Here is a 24,022-nt window from a genome sequence, read left to right as displayed (position 1 = left end):
GCTGGGTGGTTCTGGGTAAGGTACTGCATCTCATGTTTCAAGCAAGGGGAGTAAAAATAATGGCACCAGGGGTTCAAGAAGGGAGTGATGGCAAGGTGCTTTGTGATGACTGCATGTGCACCTTAAATAAAATCAACGCAAGCAAAGAGCTGCAGAGATGCTCATAGGCAAGTTGGAGAAAAATCTGGAGAAAATGCAGATCTTTGAAGGATAAGTTTGTGGTACCAAGACTCCAAATACTATGGGAAGGGGTCTAGGGCCTAAATATAGCAAAGGCTTTGGTGATATAAAATCCGTCCTGCCAACCTCACGTGTTGTCATCTAGACACAGGTCCCAACAGTGAGCCCAACGGGGCTCAACTCAGGCTCACCCTGTGGGCTCTGTCTCCGTCATCCTCACCACGGGCAGCCCCAGCAATGCCTCACTTGGAAGCTCTCCACCTGTTCCCTCAGTCGCAGGCAGGTAAAGATGATGTCAAAAGCATCCATCTTCCCCAACCCAACAGAAGCCGCTAAGTGAATAACGAAATATTCATCTGAATGAAATCATTCATTCTGTCCTCAAACAGGTACGGAGAACCTCTGTAAGCTGGGCATCACTTGGTGCTTATTCATATGGAATTCACTGCCTAGTAAGGAGACAAATGAATAATTGTTTAAGTATCATGGAGTATTATAGTTTTTATGGTAGGGACATAAATGGAAGTGTTATTGGAATAAGAGAAATAATAGCAAAGAAAAATTTTTCCCACCAAAGAGCAGGTAATGTTTGGGTTGCCAAGTGTTGGATGAATAGGATTTTTTTTTTTTTCCTGGATAGATGAGAAAGGAAATGCAAATTTTAGGAAAAAGGAGTAGTGAGTACAAAGGCCCCGGGGCCTGAGAGGTCCTCACATGTTTGGGGAATTGTGGCTTGACCAGAGTGTGAACAGGGGTGAAGCTCTCCAGTGAACTCGTGGCTCAGGTCCACACAGTGATGAGGGACAGAAACAGACGCCTGGGAGCTGGTAGACACTTGAACAGAAAAGGCGTTCCAAGAGGAAGGAAGAGGGAGAGAATGGACCTGGGCAGATAGCCAGCAACACCTTCCATAGGCTTGACGGTGGCTTCATAGGCCTGGCCCATTCTCTAGCTCTGCTCCCCCACTGAGAGCTCGTGACTCACGGCAGCCATGGTCATCTCACCTCCCCAGGCCTACCCTGTACCAACTGCCAGCGGAGGGCTGCTTCTGACTCACAGCAGGGATTCTTTAACTAGTACGTCAAGAATCTGGATCTTGTTCAATGTCAGTCTGGCCCTGAGTTGGCTTAATCTGGAAAAAGGGGACTCTGTGCTTAGAGGGTCCCCACGTTCTGCCTGAGAAGCTTCTCTGGAGTCATCTCAAGACAGATGCAGTTCTAGGACTGCAGGGATGACCACGGAGACATCAGGGGAGCTGCCCAGTGCTGGCCATGGACTGGGAGAGCTGGAAAGTCCACTCTTGGCCAAGGAAGGACCCCCCTGGAGTGGGAGGTGCTGGCCCACTCATCACAGTCAGTGGGAAATGGAGCCTACCAGTGGCTCTCTGAGGACAAAAGAGGGTAGGAGTAGGGGACAGCAAATTTAACCTGAGACACTTGAGCATCAGGAGCAGGTCTCGATGGCCAACAGGAGGGTATTCCTAAGGGCTTGTGGCAGACAGCAGCCAACAGTTCGGCCACTGGCCAGCACCTGCACCTTGCTCCCTCCCCAGTGCCCTTTGCACGGTGCTAGAGGGGTGTGAGGTATTCAGCCACCTTCTCCTGGGAAAGCATCCACAGACAGGTGCGCAGCAGCAGTCTCTGAGTGAGTACGGATATGCTGCCCCCACGCTTTGCTGAGTTCTCAGGGCTCTTTATTTATCAGAGAAAAATGGGGTTTCTGGATGATGGGTTCTAGAGAGGCAAATTCACAGTATGCATCAACATGCCACCACTGGTTGAGACTGCAGCCCAAGTAGCGCATGGAATTCTCCTAAACCCTTTCTTTTATGGCAGCGAATGGAGTGGTGAAACCGATCGGTAATCTGCTAAACTCTATCAGCTCCTCTCGGCAAGGACTTCTGCAGTGTCTCTTGGTGGTATTGTGTCTTGGGAGAGAGGGCTCAGGCCAGTGAGATGGAGTGAGTGGAACAGGGACGGGTCAGTCTGGGTTTGAATGACATTCCCCTTGCTGGCATGAAGCCAACTCCATGGGATTGATGGTAACAAACGATAGTGAGGTGCACGAAGTTTTTCTATTTTGGTGTTTATTTCCCCAAGTTATTTTTAGCACTACAGATAGTTCCCCTAACAAATGGGTTGGGTTCTGCAAGCTCATTTGTAATTTGGCTCTTTAGATTTTGGAGTCTACTTTCCGTATAAAAAATGACGTTATAAATGGTGATGAGATTTCCAGTCCAGTTCTCCAAAGCCTCTTTAACCCATAATGTAGCTAAAACACTGTCCTTCTACAATGAAAAAAAATTGTTTAATTTCAACATGAGTAATTAAATGAAACAGAGAAAACCATTACAACAGAATAAGAAGTAGATTTATGTTGATCTTGAATGATGCTGTTTGAGGAAAACCTAGTTTAATTGAAGAAGGGGCCCTTCTGAGGTTTTTTTGGAAACTGCATGGGATTTATCCTATTAGGGAGAAAGAGGCAGCAGACCATCTGAATTTGTGGCTACTAAACATTTGTGTCACATCACTGGCTCCCTTTCCTGATTTCAGGCTCTTCAGTAACCAGATTTCATATTCCCATGTGTGTCCTCACAGGGAGAAATTCACTGGCCAGAGGCCATGAAGGTGGTCTCCTTGGAGGAGTGAGTTTTGATTCTAAATCTGTAAGTTGGCATATATCTTTTTGTATTTATGGGAAACAGTGGTGTTCTAGTTCCTCCAACTCTGGGGCAATGATAGGGTCAAGTGTAGCCTTAGGATTGAGGGACAAGTCCTGACCAACAGTAGGTTCTGGAAAGTAAATGCACTTTTGAGGTCTTCCAGAGCTAGCTGGCTAGCCTACTCCCCAGCCCCACAGCCCTTGCCAGGCGTCCTCTTTGAAACCTCCCTCACAGTACTCTGTGCAGATGGGACATGTGTAACACAGCGGTGTGTACCGATTGATTCCCTGTACCTGGCTGGCTGGCCAGAGTAGTGGGTGGATCCTATCCCTTCTGCCTGGGGCGTGTGAGCCTTGGCTGAAAGCTGCAGGGGAATAACTGTGTCTAAGTAAGTGTGGGGGAAACACTGGAGGGCACACTGGAAAAATGACCACCATCCTTCCTGTTCTTAGCTGCTTCCCCTTCTCACCGTGGTGTTGCAGCCTCTCCCATCCAGAGGCCAAGTCTCCTTAAATCTGACTTGGCTTTGCCACTTGCTTTGGCCAATGGGATTTTAGCAAACAAGCTTTAAGCCAAGGTTAGAAAAGCATTTGTGCATCGACCTTGCTCTCTTGCTGCTCTTGGAACCCTGAGCCGCCACGCGAATGAACTGGAGCTAGCCAGATGCAGAATGACAGGCCACCCTGAGAACCCAGGCACCACAGCTGACTGCCAGCCAACCACAGATGTGTGAGTGAGACTGTCCCCAATCATTAGGCCACTAGCCAGCACAGAGATGACCACAGACAAATGAGAGAACCCAGCAGAGACCAGCTGAGCCGGCCCAGACCAGAAGTGACCAGTCAACCCACTGAGAGTTGTGATAGCAATAGCCACAAAGCTTTGGGGTGATTGTTATGCAGCAAAGCTACTTATATACCCAGCCAGCTCCGGTCCAGGATGCCTTCTGACATCTTTGCTTTGAAATTCTTTGCTGTCTTTTGTCTAGATTATGGTTTATCTCTTATGAAAGTAGAAAAATACATAGTCTTCTCCCCTTGACGCCCCTCCTTAATCAGAAATTGAAGTTCCAACTGCTCAGGTCTATCCTCCTCCAACTGTAGGCTCTGAAACGGGGGCTTTGTAAATGTGACATTTCTCAATTTCGTACATAACTTTGTGACTGACAGATGAGTTTTAAGTCAATGAAGATACAATCCAAAGTGTAACTGCTACTTAAAGTACAGGCAAAAGCCATTAGCTCAGTGCTAACAGGTACAAGTTGTCTCACAGTGCTTTATCACAAGGGATAATTTATCACAAGGGAAATCACAAATACTTGTTCATGGAGCAAATCTCAGCCTTCTGGATAAAATTGCTTTCAGTCTGGAAATTCACGGAACAGGGTTGGGATCATTCTCCCAACCAAGCTCAGTCAGCAGCCTTGGATTTTCACTGTGAATACAAGAGGAATGGGAGGTGGGGGGGGGGTTGCAAAACTCCTTTATCCATTCATGGGCCCTAGAATCATGTGACAGCAGGGGGCGCTATGCATTGGGCCGTGTACTGAGTCACAAGAACCCCCTGCAGGTCCCAGATCACCTTCCCTGAGAAGCTGAGGTGCACGGGAGAATCGCTGTCTCCCGAGGACAAGTATCCACAAGTAGCCCAAATGCTCATAAATGTCAACCCCCCGGGTGTTGGTTGCTCTGTGGATGGAGCCAGCGGCTTTCCCCGCCCCTCTGGGCTCTCTGGGTCTCTGATGCGGGCTCTGTTGTTCTGCTTCCCAGCCAGATTTATTTCCAAGGGCTTAGCTCTGAGGGACGATGGGAATGTTTCAGCTTGAGTGCTCCTGACCACGAAGAGGAAAGGCCCCCAATACATTTCACAGGCATCTGCGAGGAATCTGCAGAGTCCATTCTTTCAGGAACAAAATTGCATTTTATGAAGCCGTCCCTTTTCTGTTTCATCTGTCAAGCGGGTTTGCTGAGAATAATTTAAATTTCATGCAGCAGCAACTGCGGGGCACTGGTGCCTCCTTCCATCCACAAACAGGCCTGGCCACGGAGTCTTGCTTCTGCCTCTCGGCAGCACCCACCCTTGGGGACTTCATGCTTGGAGCCCAGAGAGCCAGCGGGGAGCCAGGAACCGGGAGCTGTCCCAGCTCCTCAGCATTACCTCCTGCCACATTAGAAGGTCATGGGGACCTCTCAGGGAGCCTTTCTTTGGCCTGCCAGCACAAATCACTGGGTCAGGGGCTGGTTTTTCCCAAATGCATAGAGCCTTGGATAGACTCAATCTCTAGCTTAACTTTTTAGAATTAACTTTGATTGACTGAGTTCTTGCCAAGCGGTAGATACTGTTTTAGACTTTTCTATACCTCTTAAATCATCCTTCTGAGGATACTGTTATTTTTCCCATTTTATAGACAAAGAAACTGAGGCTCAGTTTTTATGTGGCAGAGCCAGGATTCAATCCCACTTCTGTCTGGCTCAGGAGTTTGAAGCTCTCACCAGCTGTAAAGTGTGAGTTGACATAATCTTTGGTTTAAATTTTCCCTCCTATACCATGAGAGGCAAATGTATCCATTTTCTGGCCTGAAATTCTGAGTTTGCTCTCAGCTAGGTGGATGAGAGATGGCAAAGCCACCATAATAATGCTGCGATCATGGTTACCATGGTGAATGCATGCTGCCAGGCAGCCTGGGGTGGAGAGAGCTGGCCCAGGCTGGTTCTACTTCTAACTCACTGGGTGGCCTTGGTAAATAGGTAACTGGCATTTTTCTCTAGGCCTCACTCTTCTGATCTGCAAGATTGGGATCTGGACATGTGGTTCCCTCTGTTCTTCTTGGGCTCTGGGAACTTGGGTCATGGAGGTCCTGGTAGCTCTTTTGACCCTCCTGGTGTCTTAGTGGCCCAGAAGTCTGTGCTTCTCCAACTGGCCTTTCATCAAAACATGCCAGAAATGTTTAGGCCACGGAGAAACGAAGAAACCGAAAAATCAGCTCAGGCCTGAGGGCAGCAGTGCCAAAAAGAATTGTCCTCACCTTACTAACCAGCCTCTGGGAGCGTGGCCAGTCTTCTCCATTCCAGAGAGCTGGACTGGCAGCACACACCCCAGTGCCGGGAATGAGCAGGCAACCAGGCCCAGGGCTGGCGGGGGAGGCTGATGGTGCAGGGTGCCAGGGGATGCTCCCGAACACCAGGGCATTTGCAGTTCATCCTATTCCTTGCCCAAGCAAAGGAAGAGGGATGCCAAGGCCCAAGAGCACTGATCCCTGTCCCTGAATCAGCTTTCTTGGGGACCTGAGTCCTGGGGTAGTCCTGGCCCCACAGGGCATGGGAGCCTTCACCAGGGAAGCCAGGCTGGTCTCTCAAGTAGCCTTGACATGCTCCGGGCAGCAGGGATACAGCTCTGTTCCCAGCTTCCATGTGGCTCCCTCCCGCCTACCCTCTGCTAGAGTGGGGTTCCGTCCTGCATGCCTCCTGGGATTTGCCTTGAGACAAGGGCCTCATGGCTAAAAAAAAGCTTGAAAATCTCCCTGGCTCACCTGGCTACCAGGTGTCTGACTCAGCTGCAGCTGTGGCCCCTGCCCTCTTCCCTTCAGCTCCTTCTTGCTTCCAAGTCACCTTGAGTCCCAGCCACTCAGACACAAGTTTACTCCCCACCTGCGTGGGGCCAGGCTCCTGCTTCTTATCTGAAGACTGACCTTTTCCTCTTGGTGAGATTAGACGGGAACACTGTCCTCACAGTCTGGTCCCATGGGCCACCCCTGGTGATAATGGTGATCTTGGTACCTGGAGAAGACTCACCACCTGCCAGGTCCTGTTCTGTTCTGAGCACCTCCACTCACACAGTCCTCACAACTCAGGCAACCAGGCACTGCCACCTGTTCCCATTTTACAGAAGTGAGGCCTGGAGAGGTTAGGTAATTTGTCTGGGGTGACACAGCAAGCAAGGAATAGAATGAACATCCGGGAAGTCTGTCTTCAAAGTCTGGCTTCATGCGTCCCACTTGGCCACCTCTGTCAATCACTCCAATGGAAGAGGCACTGTCAGTCATCCAGTTCACACCATCCAGGCCACAGATAGCTTTTACGCTGTTCTGTTCGCCAGGGAGCACCCTGAGGGCAAGAGCCAGCCATTGGCTGTTTAGTGACGGCCTGGCTGGTTGACCAGGGAAATGACCCAAACCGGGGTTTGGGCCTGCTTGCCATATAAGGTGGTCTTGGCACGGCATTAGACATATAGACTAGGAGGACAGGACTCTGGGTGGGCAGCAGCAAGGCCAGAATGGTGGGAGGCCCCACAGCGCACATCACATGGCAGTGCCCTGGGGGAAGCTGCCCAATGGCCTCCTCTGCCCCTGCACGCAGTCCCCCCCAGTGCCCTGAAGAATCCAGGCACAATCAGGCACAAACAAGCCCCTGCAGGTATGAAACTGGGCTGCAGATGGTTACCCAGGGAGATGGAATTGATCCCTGTGGTCACCTCTGGCCATCCTCACAGGCCTGAACTTTTGCCCCCTCTGCCCCTCCTGGTCACGGGGCTCAGTCTTTGTCCAAGCTGTTGTTTTCTGTCTGTGTCAGGGGCCTGGTCTTTCAGGGAGGGTGGATATTGAGCTGCTCTGGAGCCAACCAGGAGCCACGTGGGCAGGGCAGGGCAGCCCTGCAGAGAGCAGTCAGCACTGACCCTTGCCTGGCAGAGCCCCAACCCCTGCCTCAGGATACTCTTACACTGTCCCCAAAGAGGCACCCATCTGGAGGGGACAGAGGCCTTTAAGTAGGCTGCTGGGTCCAGCCGCTCTCCCCCGGAGCCCTTGGGCTGGTAGCTCCAGAGGCTGCCCTTCTCCATATGGCCAACAGCTGGCCTTGCAGAGTGCCTGCCAGATGCGGTGGCTGGGCCGGCAGCTGGGCAGAGGTCACCAGTCTGGAGCAGGCCGGGGCCTGGCGCCCAGGGGAGGAAGGTGTTTGGCTGGCCTGGGGACAGAGTACCCAAATACTCGCTCATCTCCTCTCCTGTCCGACATTCCTCCCTCCCCGCCTCAGTGGGGTGGTGTTTTCATAACAGGAAAATAAAATCAATAAGGCACCGCAGCAAGATGTCAGCACCGCCAGCCGCCCTCCAACGGCTCCATTGTCTCTGGCCTCCGCCGGGCGCTGCAGCCAGCAGCACTCTAGTTATTAATGGGAAGCAGGGCTGAAAGGGGTTTTGAAAATCACAGAGACAAAGGCGCAGCACACCTGGGGCGCATCCGTCCACCACCACAGCCACCTCACAATGGCTGGGCCCGGGGTTTCCCGCCTTTAATTTCCCCCACAACTTTTGTGAAAGCAGAAAAAGAAAAGACCAGACACACACACACACACACACACACACACACACACACACACGCCCTGAGAGGGTTCCTGTGAGGTGGCTCTGAATGGCTGGCAGAGGCAAAGTTGGCCTGTGGAGCCCCTGCTCAGCTGAAGGGGTGGGATGGATGAATGGGCTTCCTGTGTTGGCCACCAGCTGTCCCTCTGGGGCTCAGGCAGCCTAAGGGGCTCTGAGCAGAGAGCAAGAGGGGGAAGAGCCTTGGCAACATTCGGGTCCACATTGCGTTTAGTGACCAGACTGGCTTCTGCGGCCATTCCCGAGGCTGGAGCTGTCTCTTCCACAAAAAAAAAAAAAAAAACAAACAGAACCCGGAGCCAATACCCCTGAGGCAACTTCTGGGGCGAGTCCTGGATCCTTGGAGCAGCTCTCTAGCATGGTGTGCCTCAGGATCCTCCACAGAAGGGCGGGCGTGACAGGAGCCTGACCTCACGGGCCAGTTGTGAGGCTCGGAGGAGACCCTGGGTGCGAGGATGCTCAGGGCCATGGCAGACCAAGGTTACGCTGTGACCCTGGATGACTCTCCCTGCTGCTCTGGGTCTGTTTGCAAACCCCAGCCACTGAGGCCCCGTGGGGACTTGCAGGGCCCGGTTCTCCTATTTAGGCAACCTGCAACGCCACCCTGGAGTTCCAGGGCTATTTTACTCATTAAATAGCCTGAGCGCCGGACAGTGAGCGCTCTCAGCACCTGCCTGCTTTCCTACAAGTCAGTCATGGAGAGCGACTTCATAGAAAATAAAGCGCATGGAATCTCAGGAGCCACAGCAGGCCACTCCAGGGACGCCACGACTTTGGGGAATGCAGACTTGGGGGAACTGCAGGGCTGGCCTGGGCCTGCAGAGAGGCAGGGACCCCTGTGCCGGGCTCATGTCCAGAGAGGACACCAGGTCTTACCTTGGTGGTGACCGCGGAGGCAGAGCTGGCCCCGAGGCTGGTGATGGCCTCGCTGTTGCCGGTGGTGCAGGGAGCCGGGGCGGTGGCTGGCGTGGGCAGCCGGGAGGGCACCACGGGCAGCGGCAGGAGGCCGGGCCGGGCGCTGAGGCTGCTGGCTGTGCCGCCACCGGCCCCTGAGGTGACACTGCAGATGCTGGTGGTCCCATGGGTCCCGTTGACACTCCACTCGCGGCGGTCCCAGCCCACCCGGTAATCTCTTTCAAAGCGGCTGTGGTGCCGGGACATCTCGGTGGGCCGCAGCGGCTTCTCGCAGGGAAACAGAGCCCGGACCTAGGGGACAGAGTGGAGAGGAAGGCGGTTTAGCAAACTGCGGCCCTGCTCCGAGGCAGGGAGGCAGCCAGCACCGCAGCAGCTATTCAGCTCCTGCTTTGGGTTCAATGACGGGTTTTCAAACATAGCTCATTGCAGAATCACAGCGAGTCCATAAAGCCGGGCCGTTCATTAGCCCCACTTCACTAACAAGAAAATGATTTGTCCAGATCACGTGGCGCAAGCATGGTAGGCAGGGTTTGAACCCAGCCATGATTTAAGTGTCGCTTTTTTCACTGCAGTTCACACTGCTCTGAACGACACGGTGTGCACATCTTAATTGGGATTGGGATTTTATCCCTCCCCTTCCCACTGTGCAAAAAGATCCGGACGACCCCTCTGGCCACACATTCCTCAACCACAGGTAATGTGGCCCACGTCTGTAGACTCACTTCATAGTGCAAAAAGCCCTGGACAGAAACCTTATTTGATCCTATGAGGTGGCAGGACACAGATGGTTCCCAACTTGTGAACGAGGGAGCTGAGGATAAGTGATCCTCTGAGGTCAGGGAACTAGAAATTGAGAAGAGGCAGAACCCTTAGCCTTCAAGACCCTGGCTCAATGCCTCTGAGAAGTTGACCCTCCAGGAGCTGAGTTTTCCTTTAAAACCACAACCCAGGGCACCTGGGCCCATGCACCCTGGCCCCTGTTCACCAGATCATCTCCTACGCGGCTTCTGAGTGTCTGAACAGAAGGCCCTTCAGCGTTGTCATGGAGACCTAGACACACCACGGCATCAGAAGGGCCATCTGCGTCACCGAGATTGCGTCTTGCTCAGCGTTACCGTGACTTGGCTGGCTCCTGCCAATGCCACCCTGGTCAAGAGAGAGGGAAAGACTCGGGGAGGCTGTCTTGATCACAGAAAGACAGTGAGGGAGGGGAGAAGGCATGACAGGGCACAGACAGTGGCTTAGAGTTGGGATCTGCCCTGAATGTCGCATGCCCAGCCCTGGCCAGGGCTCAGGTACAACCCAGTTCTCCTTGGTTTCATTTTCCAACCACTTCCAGTCTGTGGTGGGTTTGAACTCCTGGAGATCAGATCTCCTGGCTCCTTTCCTGTCCTGCCAATCAAGCTCTGGAATTGTTGGCTAGTGGGTGGACAGGCCACTTTACTTTTTAAGTGTCTATGAAACCTGATCCTCCTCTGCCTTTGCACATCCCCAGTTGCCCATTACTAGAGCCATGAAGCCAGAGCCTGGCCTAGGTCACCTGCTACCATACTTTACTTGTGGGGTTGGCTGGGCTCTCCCATGCACATGAGGCAGACCCGAGTCTGTCCTGCAGCCTGGGCTGAGCCTGCAGCCCACCTGAGGCGGAGTTGATCATCACCTGCGAAGTTGGATGCGGGCTCACCATCTAGTTCAGCATTGTGCTTCCTGGCCCACACGATGTCACAAAAATTCTTAAAAAAAAAAAAAAATTAAATCAACTCCTCCTTTGACCACCCCTTACATACTTTTTCAGTGGAAGTTCTTTAGAGAGTTATCTAAATTTGGTTCCAGTTTTCTTCCTCCTGTTCTGATGGACACTGCTGTGATGTGCCTCTCACTCTGGCCACTCCAGGAAAATTGTGCTTTCTGAGGGCATGAGCCACCTGCTTGCTGAATCCAATGGCCGTTCATGCCCTTGTCCCCCTTGGCTCTCTTCGTGTGCTGTAGCTGATCTCTCTTTCTTCCTGAAACTCTCTTCTGTGGTTTCTATGGCATCCTGCTTGTTCCCAGAAAGCCAGGGCTCCTTGGGGTTCCACATTTCCCTCTGTTCTTCTCTGGGCTGAGCTCATGCAGCACCCCTTCCTTACCTATGACTTCCAGGGCTACGCTTCCAGCTCTCCTCCTAAACACCTCCCCGCAATCCTGCAGCCTGCCGCACACCTTCACCTGGCTGTTCCTCAGGCACACAAACACGTGTCCCCCCAAAGAACTCATTGATTTTTGGCCCAGACACCCAGCCGCAGGAATTCCCTGTTTCAGAGAGGCCAATCTGTCTCCCCATCTCCATCCCCTATTTGTCAATAGGTCTTGGATTCCACTGCCCTGGTGGCCCTCAACTCTGCCCCCAATCCCTCATACACTGTCTCCCACATGGACTGATTCAACTTTCCTGCTTGCACTTCTTATCCATTCTCCACCCGACTGCCTGTCTGAGGTTTTACAATCACAGGTCTGATCAGGATTTACTTTCCCACCCTTCAGGATAAGGCTCTCACTCTTCCTGTGACCCGAACATGGGGCTGGTTCATTTTTCTACACGCCCTCCTACTCTCCCAGCCCAGAGGTGATGCCCGCCCACCCAGAATGCCTTAGGGATCCTGCAGTCTGCACACCCTCTCTCCGCTCAGGGTCCGTGTCCACGCGGCTCCTGTGCTCCCTCCCCCTGGCTAAGGTCTGTTCTAAAACAGCTCAGCACCAGGTCTTCCAGGTGCTGACCCTGTCCACTCTGGTCGAGTGAGAGGCCCTTCTCCTAGCCACTGAGTGTTCGGCGCCCACCATCATCCCAGAATCTATGCCTACTGTATGTGCCACCTTGACAACAGGTCCGGGTCCTTACTGTCTTTGTAACTCAGCACGCAGTGGGTATCTGGCCTAGAAGGGTGCCCAGCACAGTTGTGATCAAACATTTATTGTTTCTTAATTGCTGAACATTTTCAGAAAGAGCGAACATGTTTTTCTGAAAGGGAAGACCTCAGACACAGAAACCTTGAAGCTTCTGACTCACAATTCCTTATAGGTACCAGAGTAGGAAGATGTCCTACCTTCCTAAGAAATCAGACTTGAGCCTCCAAGGATGGCCCTGGAGGAGAATTTCTGCCTGTTGAGTGTCCGCTGGACCTTACAGCTTGGGTTGTCTCCCAAGATTGACCACCAAGGCACGACTCTTGCTAATTGTCACTGTGTCAAGGACTCTGCTTCCCTAGGTTAGATCCTAAATGGACAAAGTCGATGTTACGTATCCACCACACGACGTCTGTCTGAGTAATCAGGAAGACCATTCCCAGCACTTGCAGGCAGGCTGGGCTAATCCACCTGGATCTGGCAGATAGAATGAGTGAGGACCCTGGGGGTGGCTTCCAGATCTGGCTTTTTAAAACAGTCTATAGTGCTGTAGCTTGTTTGCCTGCTTCGGGGACCTTGAAGGCCACACCTTCCAGGTAGAGCTGCTATCTCTCAGAAGAGGTCTGCCTCCCACTTCAGGCTTTGCAAAGTTGGGACATGGGTCTTCACTATATGAGACACTGAGATCGAAGTCTGTTCCCTCAGCACTGCCTCGTCTGGTCTGACGCTCCATTGGTCCCTTCATTCCTACAACACAGCCTCATATTGAGCCCCTCTCCTCCCAGCTGGCGATGCTGGGCAGCATTCAGGGTGGCTGTGTCCCGAGACATGCAGCCCAGTGTGCTTGGGATCAGGTCCCCTGGCCCCAGTAAAACCTCAGATGCCAATAACCCTCTCGGTGGCTCCTGGGGACCACCTTCTGGACATCTCCATGGCTCTACTTCCTCGGCTCCATTCCAGTGCTCAAGGTACAGCCCGGCCCCGGCAACCCACATGGCCCTCCCCGCTCAGCCCATTGCCATCTCCTCCATCTCTTTCAAATGCCAGGGAGGAGGTGAAGCCTCTGGCAGCTGGAGGCCACACAATCTGGTTTCAGTCTCATTAAACGTATTCAAAACAAAGGTCAACGGCTCGCATGCCAGTGCTCGGGTCAGACTTCATTCCTCAGTTTAATTTTCCCTTTCAAACGAATGAAAGAAATGTGTTGCACGGTTTACTCTGAGCGAGACGGCAGAGCGCCAGCTCCAGAGGTGGCAACTTAAGTATTTCCTGCTGGGCGCAGAGCCAGCGAGTCACAGAGGTCCAGTGTGCACACACGTGTGCCCCGGGTGGTGCTGGGGGAGGCAGAGGGAGCGCACGTGCGGTGGAAGGAAGCCCTGAGTGGACGAGGTGCCTCCAACCAGACTGGGGAGGCAATTAGAGACTAAAACACAGAAAAACTGCCCCCTTGTCCAGGTGAGCACCTTCCCCTGGCGGGCTGCCTGTGCAAGAAGGGAGGGGGGTGTGGGCAGCAGCTGTCCCTCGGTGTGGAGAGGGCAGTTAGAGAACCCAGGCTTTGCCTCTGTGTGGGTAGCGCCCCGCCAGTGCCTTTGTACCTGACATTTACCTGTGGAGAGAAAAAGCCCTGGAATCCAGAAACTCTGGTGTTGGGATGGAGGCTGGCGTGGCCTTGGGTACCAATGGGTAGAGATGGTTGTGCAGGTCCTGGGGGGACGCTGAAAGGCCTCCCAGAGATCAGTATTTTATCAGGGCAAGCTGGCTATGGATTGTAGGATCCTGTAGGAAACAGAAAACCGTTTCTCCACTGCAATCTGTCCTGTGAACTGTCCCAGGAATGCTGGTCTACGAGAGAAAGGGGAGGAAGACTGGGTCCTTCCCGGGGGAGGGTGGAACCCCCTCTTCTGCTTCCTGGAGTCTCATATTTGTAGGGCCCACCAGTGCAGAATGGGCACGTGCCCATGATCACACATGCTCATCCTTGCAGCAGCCTGTGCAGGGATGTCCCCAGGATGTGCCAGGAGAGGCTGGAGGCTGGGTCCTGCACACAGCTGGGAAGCCAGGTCAGGCCTTGGATTCTCCACTTCCTTTTCTTTGGATGCACCTTTCTTCCTTACAGAATGGGGCATATATAAAGATTGGGGGTCAGCACGTCACTGTGATGCATTCCTGATGGGCCAAAGTGACTCCCTGAATATTTAGACACCGATCCTGCTGTGATCCAGCCCCCAGCTCACAGCTACCTGCAGAGACCTTAACAAGCACAGGCCCACGCCCAAACCTAAGGATAAAGTTCCCCAATATCCTAAGATGCAAAGCACCACACTGACTAGCTCTGAAGAAAAGAAGCCCAACTACCTGAAAATTCAGGGCATCTCTCAGAAGTGTCCCAGAGGCCACTATGTGGGTGCATTCATTAGCATCCCAGTCCCCTGTCGGACGGGTCTTTTCCCCTTCCAATGCTGGCCTCTGGGAAGGGTGAAGGGCCTGTTCTTACTGCTTCCTCCCCTCCTGAGGAGTGGTGCACTCCATTCACCAGGAGCGGATGAAAGTCAGTGGCTTCCCTTCTGTTGGCAGGGAGAGCCAAGCTGTCACTGTGGCCAGCACCACTAGAAGCCAGGGTACCTGGGATGTGCAGGAAGGAAGGAAGGGCCACCTGTCCCTAGACACTCTTCTATTCCCTTGGAAGAAACAGCTCATTAAGGAGAATCAAATGGAGAAGAAAAGTAGCCTTGGTCCCTGACCTCTAGCCTTCCCAAGATTTCACCCACAGTCTGTCCCTAACCCCTTATGTCCCTGTTGCTCTACTTCATCTGGAAAATGGGATCCACAACACTGTCTGCTCCCGGGATCACTATTGGGATCAAGCAATGCATGCTGTGAACCCTCTGCCCGGGCTGAAGAGCTGTCATTGGCTAATGTTCCTATCCTCCTGCTCCCGTGAAAAGGACAGGCGGCAGTCCCAAGGCCAGCAGGAATGGGGCCTCCCACAATGAATACCCAGGGGACTGTCAACCATGAGGCATGGTTCTGTCTGGTATCTGCAGGCACACACAGAGGTACTGAGAACCCCTGGGCTAGACCTCGTCGGATGGTTTCACCGAGTCACTAGGAGGCGCCAGATAGCAGGTGGAGGAAGGTCAGCCCCAGCTAAATATCCATGACATGGGACCTCGTGTCATTAACCCCGGAGCCAGCCTTGACGGATGGGCCTCTTCCAGCAGCTCAGGGACATCACCATGGCCCGGGTTCAGGTTTGGGGAAGGTCTGGGCTACCCGGGCCTGAGGACAGCCACGCGAGGGTAATCAGCTGACTTCCAGGCTCAGCCCCAGCACCCAGCAACGTCTCTGATGTCTTACCAGCTGGCTGCAGGGCTCTGTCTCCTGGACACTTGCTAGACACCCGATCAGCAGCCCTGCTGTACAGATTTGCCTGGAGAACCTTCAACATGAATAATTCATCAATAAATAATTATGAATCGCAGAGTGTTTGTGTCGTCCATGTGGGGCTGGAGCCCGGGGACAGTGTCCAGGAGTCCAGGGCACTGGCCCTGAGAGGCCCTGCCCATGAACAGGCTGCTGTGTCCACCTGAATGTGTGAGCAGAATGACTGTGGTCTGGGTCCAGCGACACGCTGTGTGTTGGGGATGCGAGCGATGCCCACGCGTATTAACATGCGCCATGTGTATGCGCTGCACACAGGATCACAGGTGGCTAATGACCCTTTCCTCGTTCTTATCATTAAGACACGCCGAAGGAGTGGGCTGCCGGCTGTGAGGCCCCGAAGGCGTGATTAATCCACAGGAAGGCAGGGGAGCCCGCGCTGCCTCCAGACAGGGGAGCCGAGGAGGCTGGCTGAGGAATGAGCCGCGGAGTCCGGGCCTGGCTGGAAAATGGATGATTGCCTCATTTGGGGGAGACGTGCTGCCAAGTCAATTGGAACAGCCTGTGCCCATCTTTATTATTTTCGTTTCCCTCTCTGCATCTTTTAGCTTTTCTTCTGGAACAAAACATTACGCAGCGGCCAGAACACCATCTTGGCAAATGCAACACAAAGGAACTCTCTGCGTGCCTCTGGAGAAGCCGGCCTGGTGTGGCCGTCGGTGGGAGCTGGGGATGCCCCTTGCTTCCAGGGGCTGGTTAGCCCTCACTGACCCTCATCCCTGCAGAGCCCCCAGTAACTCAGAAGACTCCCTTCCGCTGAGGCTGAGGTGGGCTCCACCTGGCCTCTTCACGGGAGGCCTTCTCTGACCGACCCTCTCTTCCCTGCGCCAGAAGCCAGACTCAGCGATGGACTGGCATATTCCACTTCCCCTGTAAGACTGGACTCTGCCCCTAATGTCAGGGTCAGCTTTCTCCCCCTGCTTCCCCCACTGCAGCAGACAGAGCACGGGGCTGGCCAGACCAAGGGGACTAGCCCTTTCCGGCACAGAGTGCGTGGCATGGTGGGATGAGGCTGAAGTGAGTGAGGAGTATGGTGTCAAGATTTAAGAAAGGCTTGTAGTTGGGGCCCACCTGCACTCGCACAGCCCTGACAGGAGCCACTCCTGAATTCTGATATACCTGCCTGGCCTGAGTCCTGGCCCTGCACACTGCCCTAAGAACGAGTGAGCTATTCTCCAGGCAGGGGGAGGCCTCCAAGTGGATGTGAAATGTGTGGGTCACACATAGGTGCCTGCTTTGGCTCGGCCCATGTTTAAATCCTTTGGGTCAGCAGAAGCCAAGGAAGCTCTGGGGTACCACAGGCTAGTGCCAGCTCCGCCTGTCCCTCTGCTGGGGTGAGTAACCTGTGGGGTGGTTATATCTTTAGTTCCCTTCCTTAAAATATCAAGGGAAATAACCCAGCAAACAGAGATCTCACTCAGTAGACTGGCCCCCAGGGAGAGGGGGGGAGCCCCTGTGTCACTCGTCCAGCAGTGGTGATTTATGACAGCTGTCTGGCCTTAGGGGGCCCTAGCCCTGCTCTGAAAGGGCCCTCTGCCTCCATATCACCCTGTCCAGCCACAAGAGACCTTGTGTGACTCTCCCCCATCATCATCATCAGGGCCACCCCACCATCAAGGCCAGTGGGAAACTGTCCAATCTGGGTGCCAGGCTGGAGTGGCTCAGCCCAGCCCTTGGCTTAGTAGCCAGAAGTTTCCATCAAGACCTGCTATAGGCTCCAGGGTGTGGAACCAGCCAAGCAGTCTTCCCCAGGCTGTGAGAAGAGGGGAGCCAGGGATGTCACAGATGCAGTTGGGAACCCGAGCCATCCCTCTGACCTCTGCTTCCACCCCTGGACCCCTAGGTGACCCAAGGTTTTGTAACAGAGGCTTTAGGGTGTCATCTTCATTGCTTGAAAAAGACAGGGAGCTTTCTTTCTCCAATGCCAGCTAACTGCAGAGTTGCCCGGCCTGAGTCTGTCCTTGGACTTGGAGGGAAATAACCCAGCAAACCGAGATCTCACTCAATAGACTGGCCCCCAGGGAGCGGGAAGGGAGCCCCTGTGTCGCACGTCCAGCAGTGGTGATTTATGACAGCTGTCTGCCCTTAGGGGGCCATAGCTCTTCTCCTCTGCACAGTTCTTATTAATTTATTTATTTTAGCTGCTTTATTGAGGTTTGATTGGCACACAAAGAGCTGTAGATACTTAATGTACACAACTTGATGTGTTCAGAGATCAATGTGCATGCTCAAAACCATCCACCCATCGCCATCCAGGCCACCAACATACCTGTCACATTCAAAAGTTCCCTCTGCCTTCTTTTTTCTTCCTTTTACAGTAAGAAAAAATGGGGAGGGGATGGAAAAAGGCTACAAAGTTTCAGTTATGTAAAAGAATCAACTTCTGGGGCTCTACCCTAAGACAGGACCAAGATAACCACTGGGCATTTGCCGTTTGCGCTTCTCCACATGCTCAGAGGCGATCGAGCGCCCACGGGAAGTGCTCATCCACATGGGTGTCTTTCAGAGCTAACACATATTTGTTTGACAGCATCCCAATAGTGTAGGCAGGGAAACATGGAATTTTGTAAGTAAGGAGGAGGAACAGAAGGAAGCTCAGGGACGGGGACAATGATCTAGTCCTCTGTCCTCAAATTGTGGTGGGTGGGCCAGCAGTTCCTACTACCTGGGTGCTTGTTATCAATGCAAATCTCAGGCCTCACCCCAGCATCCTCAAGTCAGAATCTGCATTTTTTTTAACAGGTTTTAGTTTGAACACAGTCTGAGATGCCGCTCCACCCAGAATCAGGCATTCCAATACGTTGGATGGCCCTGGGGGTCAGGGTATTTTTTGGAAAACTCATGTTCTATAATTACAGGGCTTAATACATGACCTAAAATGACAAATGTTCAAAATGCTTTTCTGATGATAGGTTGCAGGAAAGATGTCACCGATTCCTTTTCTGGGCCCAATTTCTCTCACAAAAAGCAATCTCCCTGCTTCAGAAAGGTGGTATCCGATACCTGTTTTAGATGAGCAATGTTAAAAGAACAAGGCTCCCAGATCCCTCCTTCCCATAAGCACCTTTGCTTTGAGACTTTCTGGCTGTGGGTTTCGATGTAGTGATTTTTTTTTTTTTTTTTTTTTTCAAAAAAAGCACAAGATTCAGAGACTTTTCTCACGGGACTAATTGACTAGGCATTTGTGCTATTGCTCCTGGTGTAAATCATTATAATGGTGATAATGAAAAATAAAAAAGATATTGGAAATGACAGTTGGCAACATAATATCAGCATAAACTGAGGGAAGAGGGGAGGCGTGTATAAATTAGGGACTCGCAAACAACAGGATTGATGAGGGAGTTATGCCGGGTAGGGTTTGATCATTAAGATGAGAATTATCCAGAGTTATCATTATGAATAACCATGGTTGGCTCCTTCCGATTCCTTGTTCTTGTGGCTCCATGGAGGATGGAGACCCTGAAATTGGAGCCCTGTGTCCCGACAGTCCTGCAAACCCTGGATCAAAGTCTTTGGAGCTGAATTTTGCAGTTACTTCCCTCCTCCAAGTGGGCCTCCCAGTGGCTCAGGGCTGCCTCGCAGACATGCCTGATTATTCTGAATCTTGCAGAATTGACTAATTCAACGAGCTCCCGCTTCACAGGAAATGGTGTTCGTCAGTGACCCAAGCTGATGAATGAATCCTACTCGGTGCCTGGAGCCAGACCCAGCAGCAAGAGTTGCAAAGAAGAAAGACTGATGCACACTCTCTATTTGGCTGCCAAAATGCTCTTGCAATTTGCTTTCTTCTAGACAAGAGTCTATTCAAAAGTCTATTTGGAAACATTAGGGAACGGCCGTCACATGGCCGGCAGATCATACTGCCTGTGACAGGATATTATCTTCCTTGGGAGAGACTCGACTGCTCTTTTATTTCACCAAGTAACTAGCGTCTGGGCTGATGGCTGCAGAATTGCTCGGAGGGCTGGGGACATTAAAATCCCTGTCCAGAGCAAATGCGGAACCGACAGCCACTTCAGCACGCAGGATTTGTGGAACCATCGCCCGCATTAAGTGCTAGCATCCAGCTTTCGTCTCCTCTCTGGTGAGACCTGGGGGGGCTTCTTGCTTATCCAAATCTCTGCCTGGGAAATCACAACTTCTGACTTCCTCTTCTGAGACCCTACCCCCTTGCGTGGGGAATTCACACCCGCCTTTCCCAACCACGCAAATCCTTAGGCATGCCCTTGAGTTAATTCATGTTCGCTAAATCACAGCAAATGCAATGACTGTGTCCTTCCCCATTGTGACCCAGCTCAGTGCTAGACACTGAGGGGCAAGTACGAACAGGGCCTTTGGGGACCCAGCTGCTCAGGAGGACAGTGCACATGGATCAATATAGGGTACAAGGAACATGGAGCTGCTGGGGAGGGAGCAGCCAGTGTGGCTGGAGTAGGCAGGGAGGGTCAGGGTGGCTCTGGAGCCCTAAGGCTGTGCGGCTTCCTGAGGCTGCATTAATTTTAGAGAGGAGATTGTGTTTAGTGCAGAGGAAATGCAGAGGGAGGGAAGTCCCAGCTCTGGGGCCAGGCAGGCAGCGTGCAGAGACATCTCCCTTCCACAGAGGGAGCGTCCTCACCCCTCCCAAACTGTCATTTTGGCTTTGGGAACCAAAGACCCACACTGCTTGTAGGGGCTTCCTCCAGGAGGAGCAGTGAGTCCCAGGGGAAGGATGCTTTGGGCCACTTGGGAGACAGACTTTTGTCCCCTGTCTTGGCCATGAGCCTCTTGTTTTGCCCACACTCCTGCTGACCTCAGTACCCAGTGCCAGGCTGTCTCGCGACCACAGGGGCTTCTTTGTCTTTTTTGTCTATCTTGATGTACTTGCTTCACATTTTCATTGTCTTGATTCTATGTCCGTGTTTTTAATTTAATTAAAAAAAAAAAAAAAAAAAAAAAAAAGGCAGCCCAGACCAGAGGGCAGCCTGTTGCGAGGTTGCGTGCTTTGTCACCACCCAAGCATGCAAACGAGGCAGCCTCTGTTGACAAGTTCACATCTCCAGTGCAGAGCTGGCTGTTTGAACAGCTTGTGTGCAGTAATTGAAACATAGATTTTTGTTGCCTTTCTGTTTATTTTTAGATTAACCAAGCAGGGATACTTTGCTTCCAGGCTGCCACTTCCACCCCTGACGAGCAGCCTGGGACCGCGGGCCCCATGCATACCAGCAGGAATCAGCACCATTTCCTTGGTCCTCCCTTCCTGGACTGTCCTGCCTCCACCTGACTCTGAACCAGGGTGACCTTGGCCATGACCCCCAGGGCCCAAGACAGGGAAGCTGAGGAAAGCAGGCTGCTCCCCAGTTTCTAGGTTTTGGAAGACTTCCCTCTCCCCGCCTGTGGGACCCTCTGGGCAGCCCTGGAGGCAGGCTGGGCAGTCATCAACTATCCCTTCCACCACAGGGACAACCCAGCCAGTGAGCGCCAGAGCGGAGGTGAGCGAGAGCCTAGATCCACATTCCTGGGGCTGGGAACCCCAACAAACAAGGGCCAATGGCTCAGAGAAGATTCACGCAGGGCCAGTTTTCTGTTTTGGACACTTGACACCATCATGGTTGCCTCAGCCTAGACGGGTGGGTGGTGCTACCATGATGAACTAGCCCCCGGATCTCAGTGGCTTCAGCAATGACATTGCATTCATTCTTGCTGTTTGTGCACTGCTGGTCAAAGGCAGTCCTGCTCCTGGGCACTCTCTCTTCAAGACCCCAGATGCCAGCGTGGTCACCCCCCGGGCACTGCTGGCCTTGTGGAAAGGGAAACTAGGCTTAGGGGCTCACACACTGACTCCTAAGGATTTCCCTTGGAATGGATGCCCATCCTTTCTGCCCTCATGTCACTGGCAAAAGTGTGCCCCACGGCGACACCTGACTTTGAACATATAGGGAAGAGAGACCCTATCAGGTGCCCAGAAGGAGAAATGGTTTAGGGGAGAAGAGGGAGGTGTGTGTGTGTGTGTGTGTGTGTGTGTGTGTGTCTTACAGGATCCCTGAGCTGGGCCGAACCCTCCTCTGAACTCTGTGGTACCCGCCAGCTCAGCAATCGGCACACTCTCTTGACATTATGTCATTCTGTCATTTTTATCTTCAACCCCACAGGGCTGGCAGCTTCTTGAAGGCCTCATCCGAGACTCTTGGGCAACAAGAACATCGCATTTGACCTTCTGCTCTGAGTGAGTGGTGGCTCCTCCTCCAAGAAGCCTTCCTGGTGACCCCAGGCCCCCATCCCTTCCAGCCCTCACCCTGCAGGGTCCTGTGTGCCTGAACGCATACCAAGCTCCGAAAACACAGCACTAGCCAACCCCACCGGTTTCCTGGGTGGAAGTCCTACTCACACCCGTCAGTCACATCCGCTTCCCACAGATACTTGTACGGTCCTGGCTACACAGAGTTCAGCCCCAGGGTTCTCCCCAGGGAACAGGAGAGGGAGCCCCCTGGAAGACTGGGGATGACAGGTCAGGGCCTCTGAATGAGAGCTGTGAATAGGCCAGGTCTCAGCCACGGCAGCCCCTGGGAGAGCGGGGGAGATGACCATCTGTTCTGGCTCAGCCCAGCCCAGTCTGCAGGCACAAGCGGTCCATTTACAGAGGGCGGGCCCCATGGCGGGCCCACAGCAGGGCTGACCCCACTGTCTGGGGTTCAACAAAGAGTGCTGCAGAGATCTGACCTCGGGTGGGAGGGAGGAGGGGAGACCAGATAAAGCCATCGCCCCTGCCTGAGGCTGGGGGGACTCTGGTGTCAGATGCCAGCCTGGTACCATTGGATGTCCTTCTGGGCTAGGATAAAAGGAGCTCAGTGTTCCTCCTGTCATAGGAGGGGACCAGCCTGGATTCCTTTCTCTGGTCACACAGGAAGTGACCCATACCCAGGAGCAGCATGCCAGGCCTACCCACTGTGCTGCGCCAGGGCTTCCTGCCTTAAAGAAGGCGCCTGGTGGATTCCACTGTGATCAGAGAAGGAGACACCCTCCCTTTTCTTGCCCTGGTGCTGGGCCGTCCTAGGAACACTGACATTCATTTAATCTGCATGACGACTCTATGAGGCAGGTCTTATGGTGACTATCTCTATTTTCCAGATGGTGAAACTGAGGCACAGAAAGGTCAAGCAACTTGCCCAAAGTCACCCAGCTAGAAAGTGGTAGAGACAGAATTTGGGTCCGGGCAACGTGGCTCTCGAGTCCCGTTCTCGGCTACCACCATCTCTGCTGGTTCTGCTCTCTGCTGTGTCTCAGCTCAGACAGTCCTTGACCTCTTGGGGAGCTCAGCACATACCGAGTGAGAGAATGAACACAGAGACCTCACCTCAGCATAGTTCCCGAGCCCAGCTTCACTTCCAAAGGGGGAGACATGCTGGATCGGCCTTCTGTTGCCCTGCTACCCTGTCATGCCCACCAGGCTGCCCACTTGTGGTGGGGGCAGCAATAGTTCAGAATGAATTCTCCCTGGGTTTTAAAGTGGTTCCTTTTGCCGGCGGCTCTAAGGGAGGGTTAGGTGGGGCTGGTTGGGCAAATCAGCTCCTTCTGAACTGTAGTCAAGACCCACATGTGGTGTGGCCAGACTCCCACTCTCCCTGTCCAGCACCTCCACAGAGTCCTGGAGAGTCTAGAGGGGCCCAGAGCCGAACCCACACCGCCAGCACGGCCCCAAGCATCCAATCTGCAATGTATCGGCACCAGGAGCGCCAGGGGGGACTGCCCCCCACCCAGGAGCGCACATATCCGCCATGCAATTCCTTCGAGGAAGATTACTCAAGCAGCCATTTATTAAAACACAACTGCTCCCGAGGAGCCTTTCGGCAGTGGAAATACCAAATAGCTTTGAAGCTCCAGCCGTCCCCGAAACCAATGAAGCAGGCTTCTAGGCACTATCTGACTTTTAATCTGCTTGTTCTTTCCCCATCTGGAAGGTCTAATGAAATGTTACACTATGAGGAACACGGAAATAAGGAACTTCAGAGGTGAGGGACATATATTTAATTTCTTGCCTTGGCCTGTTATTTGCATAAACCTCAAGTGGGGGAAAGAGAAGAAAAATGGCAGTGTCTGAGCCTCCCAGGGGCGGGCCGTGGGGCTTGGAGGGTGACTGCACCCAGCACGCAGCCCAGGGAGGGGCTGCATCTCCATCTCTGAGGCAGAGAAGACTGGGGCCCCGTTTCCGTATCCTCCTCTTTCTTGGGGACCACAGCCGGACAACTTGATGGAGCCTTTGGTCCCACCAGGGGCCATGTTCTTGTCAGTGTGCACAGAATGGGTGCACACGCGACTTGGGTCCTTCCAAGCCTGCCTGGTTAGAGCTGGGGTGTCCTCTTCACCCTGTCTTTTCCCTGCCTGCTTCGAGGACGACACCACGGAAAGAGCCTTGGTCCCTGTTGGGCTCACGGAGGGAGCCCAGCTCTTTCCCATTGGGCCACCCCAAACTGTAAACTGAGAAAGACAGAAGCTCCTATTGGATGAAGCCATTACAATTTGGGATTCTTGGCTCCAGAGTTAGCCTACCCTGATTTAGGCAATCTTAATTTTTTAAATGAGGAAATACAG

General features: G+C 53.0%; 1 protein-coding gene across 2 annotated transcripts in view; it reads right to left on the bottom strand.

Annotated features, from left to right (window-relative positions):
- The window catches only part of Klhl29 (kelch like family member 29), a 280,513-nt gene that overhangs the window by 118,815 nt on the left and 137,676 nt on the right, over positions 1–24,022 (bottom strand). For both annotated transcript variants that reach the window (XM_076833011.2, XM_077105186.1), the window contains one exon: positions 9,095–9,424. In XM_076833011.2, coding sequence (XP_076689126.1) covers positions 9,095–9,379 — 285 coding nt within the window. In that variant the 5' untranslated portion in view covers positions 9,380–9,424. The remainder of the gene's footprint in view (positions 1–9,094; positions 9,425–24,022) is intronic.

This window comes from Callospermophilus lateralis, chromosome 14, assembly GCF_048772815.1.
Source record: "Callospermophilus lateralis isolate mCalLat2 chromosome 14, mCalLat2.hap1, whole genome shotgun sequence".
Taxonomy (NCBI): Eukaryota; Metazoa; Chordata; class Mammalia; order Rodentia; family Sciuridae; genus Callospermophilus; species Callospermophilus lateralis.
The sequence above is the reverse complement of the archived record's forward strand: the minus strand, read 5'-3'. Positions and strand labels throughout refer to the sequence as shown.